The following is a 6567-nucleotide window of genomic DNA, read 5'->3' as shown; positions in this document are numbered from 1 at the left end:
TTAGACCATGTCCTCAGAAAATGTCTGATATCTGACCTTTCCCCCACTGCCCTTTGACCTGTGACATCCAATTTCGCGCTGGTGATGGTTTTCCTCCCCATCACACTATACATCAAATATTAAGAGCGTAGATCGAGCCGTTGAGATTTGTGCTGCAATTCCGTATTTCCTCCTATACCCCCTCCAAATTTTCCCCTCCATTGACACGTCTTGACCTTTGACACCCAAATTCGACATCCCGAGTTCTTTTCGTGAAATGTTTAGGGTCGCTGGGAATAAATAGGGTCGGTCGGGAAACCGTAACCACACCTATATTTTGTTTTGGCCTTACCAGATACTGCGCCTGACCGCCTACATCAGCGTTGCTCACAATGCTCAGTGGCGATGACAATTTCCCGTAGCGTTGGTGAAAGCGACCGGGCCCACCGCGGTAACACATGGACAGTAACCGAGTGGTAGTTGCCATGCCTGTGATTCTACCTGCGAAAAGGATAGGCATAGAGTTACATGATAATCGCATATAAACTGAGTAGCAGACCAATCGGTAGATACAATAATGTAACCCAACAAGAGTAGGGTTACAACGCGAACACTAGATACAACAATGTAACCCAACAAGAGTAGGGTTACAACGCAAACACTAGATACAATAATGCAATCCAACAAGAGTAGGGGTATTATGTAACCCTAGAGAGATAGTATATGTAACCCTAGAGAGATAGTATGTAACCCTACTCTTGTTGGGTTACATTATTGTATCTAACCAATCGGGTAAATCCTAATATCCCATATATGTCATATGGGGCAAGATAAAATTAATGAGCTTGGTATAGTCAGGTTATACGTACCCTTTGGGTTACATACATTGTTAGAGTTAGGGAGATGAAGATCATAGTTTATGTGCAGGGATCCTAGACCGATTATTGAGCATATATATATATTTTACAGGCTATCATGCTATGAGTATGACTATCAGGGGCGTATAGCTAGGGTGAAATTGATGTGTACGCACACAGGCAGGGGGTCTGGGGGTCTACCCCACAAAAATTTTGAAAATGTAGGTCGCAGGAGATGGTATTTGAGGACCTTTTGAGTAAATGTACAGCCTTCATTCTGACTACGACAATTATTTTTTTAGACGAACTATTCTCTTCATGAGCAACAAGATGTGATCACTAAAGATCACTATAACTAATCATGTAATTTTCGTTTTATTATCAAGACATGTTGAACTAACGCACATTCTTAAACTCTCTCTTTCTCTCTCATCCTCCCGGTGTGCGTGCGAGGCGAGCGCATTTCCGTCGATGCGTGTGTGCTCACAGCACGCTGAGTAGGGTCTATGTCCCCCAGGGTAGGTGCGGAAAGCATACCTGGGGTATGTCGCGGTAAAGCGCGGAACGTACCCGCTGGTAACTATCTAATCATCCGGACCTTATTCTGCGCCTACTCGCAAACCGTAACCCGTCCTGACCTCAGGCCCGCGATGTCGTAATACATACCCGGCTTGTCGCAGTCTGTCATGTAGTTATGGTTCGCGAAATCTTTGCGAGCTATTCAGTAGTGGGGCGGAACTGGACAGTCAGGTTTTACGGTAGGGAATAGCGAGTACGGCTGCCCATATCTAATCAGTTACGAGCGGTATTGTTCGGCAGTATAACCCGGCACGGCCGTAACCCAGGGTACGTTCCCCGACAGTTACCCTGGGGACATAGACCGCTATCAGCCTCACGCAACACATCACTATTGCCCATTCAGCATCACACTCACGGTGATTGTTTTAGCCGCGTTCAGTTTAGTTTTCTTCTTTTGGGGTTGACCGCAACCGCTGGTGATAGGAGGGCGACGCAAGCAAAAACCTCTTATGCTGTGGAATTGTGAAAAACGCTGGGCAAAAGGGTGTGTACACTGCTTTGGCCATCTCTCTCTCTCTCTCGTCAGCTCTCTCCCTCTCCTCTCTGCTCTCTGCCCCCTCTGCTCTCTCTCTCACTTCTCTCGTCGCCCCGCTCTCTTCTCGCTCTCTGCAATAAAAAGAAAAGGTTGGTGAAATTGATCGGTGTCCGGCAAGCTGCGTATTTGCGTTATGGTAGCTACGCCCTAAGTATTGAACTTGGATTGTCCTATGATGATTGGAGTGTGTTTTAGACATATGGATTAGACTACGCACTCGCGACTGGCTTGTCGGGTTCGGATAAATACGGTCAACCGCCCGTTCTGGCGCCTGCCGTAGTGGCAATCACACGCGTGTGCGTAGTACAGTTTTAATGGACTGACAGTAAGCGGTATTCTTCGCCGACGAACAAAATGCATAACACATTTACACCTTGTTCTGTTCACAATTGTAGGAGCTTTCGGTGCTATAGTAACTGTTAATAACGGTTTGTCTGTGCTTAGGATACATATCTTTGCCAAGAAAAAGATCATTCATGCATAACTCTATCACCCTGCTTGCCAACATGGCCTATTGGTCTGCGGTTTCGTGCTGCCATCTATTGAGAACTATAGAATGTCACAGAAGCAAAGAGCTCTCGGTTCTCTAGAATATAAAGACTAAAAGGCTAACTACCTGGCGACCAAGTTACGGTCAGCACCCCGATGTCCTATAGCCGCTGGACGTTTATTCCGCTTAGCCACTCCCGGCATCGTCGTAAAATAGTCCATGAAATAGATTGTTACGACTCGGTACGTAAGAATAGGCCACTACTAACAAGCCAAGATTCGTAGAGTGAAGCGTAGCGTGCCTTAAACGGCACTTCTAGTATCCTTTGCCTACAACATACCGAGTCGACCCAGGAAATATTAGTGGAACTTGTTTTTTGGTCACGTGGTGTAAATAAATGGAGATGAAAAAGATGTGCGTGAAGTTGAATGTTGTTATTATTGTGGTCTCTATGTGCTTCCTTATGTCGGCGCAACGGATGGAGTGCTTCGCATAATATAATAATAAGTGCTCATGGACGATGTACCGTTACATATGTAATAAGTAATACTGGCTTAATTTCACTGTGAAAAGAGCCTCGTGTTCTAATGTGCAGTGGCGAATGACGCGAATGTTCCGGGCACCAGACTAACGCCACGAATATCATCCGTTATAGCTCTAGTGACTAGTAGTATAGGTGTTGAACAACAGTAGAGGGCGCCTCACTAGGCGGCAGGCCTGAATCAGCATCGAAAGCAGAAAAATTAATTAAAAATAGCGCACACTTTTACTCGGCGCTTACAAACGGGATACCTTTATTCATGTTAAATAACTTACAGATTCGTGTGCCTCTATGCGTCCCGCTCCGAGCAAGCTTTTTGCCCCCAGCTTCTATGATGGGCGCATTTCTACCAGACGTAGTCGGAGGTTCCGTTTTCATACACAACAAATGGGCTGACCGGCGACGCATGCTACCGTACACCACTAGCTGGAATGGGGCACCATTAGAAAACAAAACAAAAAAAAAAACAAAAAAAACACACAACGAAGTAAATTGTAGCTTCTAATCGCTTTCTAGAACGTCCACGAGCATCTACCTTGCGGCATAGATGCAAAATTATTGCACTCTGAAGTGCCGAATTTCGGGAAAAAATAAAAGCCCAGCAAAAGGCCTTTTCTAGAGACGAAATCAGTGGCACACGGTGAAACAGTTGTGGAGAGCTTACTGTTGTACACCTCTATAGCATTGCTTACATGACTGACGCCCAGCGGCAGTCAATGTGGATAGTACCTAGAGCTACGCATCCGTTATGAGACGTATCCTTAGTCTGTGTGCTTCAGTTGCGCTCTGGTTACGGCACTGCCACCAGGGGCAGTGTAGCGGACAGTCTTGTTGTGTGTCTGTGTGTGACTGTCAGCAGTCTGTATCTGCCTGCTTGCCTGAGGCTCGTGGCGACGCACAGGCATTGGCAACGAGTTGGCCATAGACATAGTACTCCAGCTATATCCACCTATGGCTATGCTATGGATCCCTGCGCCCCCATGGTGTGGGATGGTATACTTGGTAGTTCCTATTCTAACTCTAGCAAAGACCTTTTGCATGCGATCTTACGAAATTCTCAATGCAAGCCCCGTTCTGAATCGCCAAATCGATTAGGTTGAGAGCCGGGGTTTATATGTTTTTTTTGTACGGAGCCACGGGACTAAATTAAGTCATCTCTGCCTGGTTCCGCCTACACCCTGCACACAACACATATAAAAAAGGTTATATGGACAGAATTATTTCGGTCTAATACCTGCCCTAAGTGACCACTTATATGTGAATTAATTAAGGCATGATATAGAATCTCGGTCACCCCTAGTGACAAACCCTGTAATGTTCAATACACTGATAGGTACAGGTTGCTTATAGACTACATGTGGACATTTATTCAACTAGGTCCATAAACTTGTGATGTGTCAGTGTGTATGGTGCATTTTTGTCATCTCATATGTTTGTTGTATCGTTAACTTTGCCAGATGGGGTGGGGAGATTTAGGGGGTGGGGGGTTCTCGGTCAACCGGCAAAGGAGACTCCTAACCTGGATCAAATGGCAGCAGAGGGCGTAACGTTGACAGACTTCTACACAGCGAACCCTCTCTGCTCCCCATGTAAGCCATATAAAGATGCTATAGTGCTTGAAAGACATTAAATTTTAGATGTATGCGGAGAACGAATTGAAGAATTCCTTTTGCCTGTTGAATGAATTCAATCGGGCGTGATACGCATTCGCAAAAAGTTTTCGAGATAATGAAGTTTTAATATGGACGTAAATATGTGTGTATGAGTGTGTGGAAGTGTGTGTGCGTGCGTGTGCACGGGCGTGTTGCGTTTGTGTGTGCGTGCGAGCGTGCGTGTTGTGTGTGTGTGCGTGCGAGCGTGCGTGCGTGCGTGCGTGCGTGCGTGCGTGCGTGTATGTGTGTGTGCGTGCATGTATTAAAGTGTTAAAATTAATTTCTTTATTAATACTATAGCAAGAGCTGCTCTATTGACTGGCCGACTACCCATCAGGAATGGTTTCTACACAACCAATGATCATGCAAGAAATTGTACGTCTGCCATTCATGATTTAGCTCATATTAGATTATTACGCTAAACCTTTACTTTCGGTAACAATGTTAGTTGAATCTATTATATACAGTAGAAGTGGCTATTTTTATCAGTATTATTGATGCATTTCTGGTTATAATGCAAACATTACAGTTTCAGTTCCCGATTCCGTTTGCGTTTGCAATATCAGATTATTTCACTTAGCTTTGATATGATTTTATTTCGTTTATGGTTAGCTGAAATTGCAGTTGCCAAACCATAGAGTACAATTGTGGATGTTGCAAATTCGGGCTATAAAATCCAGATCAATACATTACAATATTAAGAATTGGTCTCATTCGTCTAGTCCTCTACATACGTGTTGTCTTTGGCTCAACAGCATACACACCTCAGGAGATTGTGGGAGGCATTGCGGATTTCGAACTCCTGCTTCCAGAGCTGCTTCAGAAAGGTGGATACCACAATAAGATCGTCGGAAAGTGGTAGGATTGTTGTCTGCAAATGCATCTGTGCACGGTTGTGGTTCCGCGTGTATGTACTCAGTAAATAGGCAATTCAGTTGAAACTTCTGTATAACGAAGTAGTCCGAACTTCAAACGTCTGAAACTTCAGTAGTCCGAACTTCAAACGTCTGAAACTTCAGTAGTCCGAACTGAGTTAATTAATTGCTGTATGGAACTTGTAATTTTTACTTGGAATTGTAAGTATGAACATAGATGATAGCCCTAATTCCCACAGTTTACCAGATATACACTGTTGTGGCACTGCCTCTGCCTTTTCCCTTGGTTCCCAAAAATCCAACAGGTTCCACGCCTGTAGTTGGGTTATGGTGGCAAAGGTTCCACAGCCTTTGCTTTGGTTCTGGTTAAACCAAAGACGTCACTTACCCATGTCCTAAATTTGAAATTCGACTCTCCGACATCGCAGGCACCTCGGCCACCAGGAACAGTACCTGCCTCTGAAGCACGGATTCCACGAGTGGTTCGGCGCGCCCAACTGCCACTTCGGTCCCTACGACGACGGCAAGACTCCCAACATTCCCGTTTACCGGAACGCGGAGATGGTTGGAAGGTGAGCGGTCTCGCGCGTCGATCGCTCGACCCCCACGTCGCGCGCACGTGACCCAGGGCGTCGTATGCTCAAACGTTCCTGCGTACCGACTCTCGGTGTGCGAAATGTTCGCAGGCGAGATGCGGGTCACTGTGTAAATGACTCAACGATGCGAAAATTGGCGTGTGCAGCGCCTAGGAGAAATCTTAATGGCATTCCGTGCATTCCTAGCTGCGTAATGTGCGAGCGGGAACGCGTGCTTGCCGTGCACTTATGCATGCACTGCCGCTTACCCTGACTAGTTGATATTAACCCCTCGATTCCCGTCTGCGTGGGATCCCTGACAACGTACCAGTAACGTGTCTTATGTTATCGTTTATCTGCACAGGTACTACGAAGAGTTTGCCATCGACAAACATAAAGGCGTGTCGAACCTAACGCAGATGTACATAAAGGCAAGTACTATCGTGTGTACAGAGAGATAGAGAGAGAGAGAGAGCGAGAGAGC

General features: G+C 45.7%; 2 protein-coding genes across 2 annotated transcripts in view; one reads left to right on the top strand and one right to left on the bottom strand.

Annotated features, from left to right (window-relative positions):
• The window catches only part of LOC106818038 (transmembrane protein 70 homolog, mitochondrial-like), a 4585-nt gene extending 2125 nt beyond the window's left edge, over positions 1-2460 (bottom strand). The window contains exons 1-2 of the mRNA XM_014822753.1: positions 2324-2460; positions 332-480 (exon numbers count right to left, since the gene is read on the bottom strand). Coding sequence (XP_014678239.1) covers positions 332-466 — 135 coding nt within the window. The 5' untranslated portion in view covers positions 467-480; positions 2324-2460. The remainder of the gene's footprint in view (positions 1-331; positions 481-2323) is intronic.
• Positions 2461-4438: 1978 nt separating this feature from the next.
• The window catches only part of LOC106818036 (N-acetylgalactosamine-6-sulfatase-like), a gene marked incomplete at its 3' end in the record, with an annotated part of 17766 nt that continues 15637 nt past the window's right edge, over positions 4439-6567 (top strand). Inside the window, 6 exon segments of the mRNA XM_014822750.1 lie at positions 4439-4462; positions 4465-4570; positions 4934-5008; positions 5389-5491; positions 5937-6080; positions 6448-6514. Of these exon segments, the coding sequence (XP_014678236.1) occupies positions 4439-4462; positions 4465-4570; positions 4934-5008; positions 5389-5491; positions 5937-6080; positions 6448-6514 (519 nt within the window).

The sequence above is a fragment of the Priapulus caudatus genome, unplaced genomic scaffold (assembly GCF_000485595.1).
Source record: "Priapulus caudatus unplaced genomic scaffold, Priapulus_caudatus-5.0.1 Scaffold1988, whole genome shotgun sequence".
Lineage (NCBI taxonomy): Eukaryota > Metazoa > Priapulida > Priapulimorpha > Priapulimorphida > Priapulidae > Priapulus > Priapulus caudatus.
Note: the sequence above shows the minus strand (reverse complement) of the source record. Positions and strands in the feature narration are given on the sequence as shown.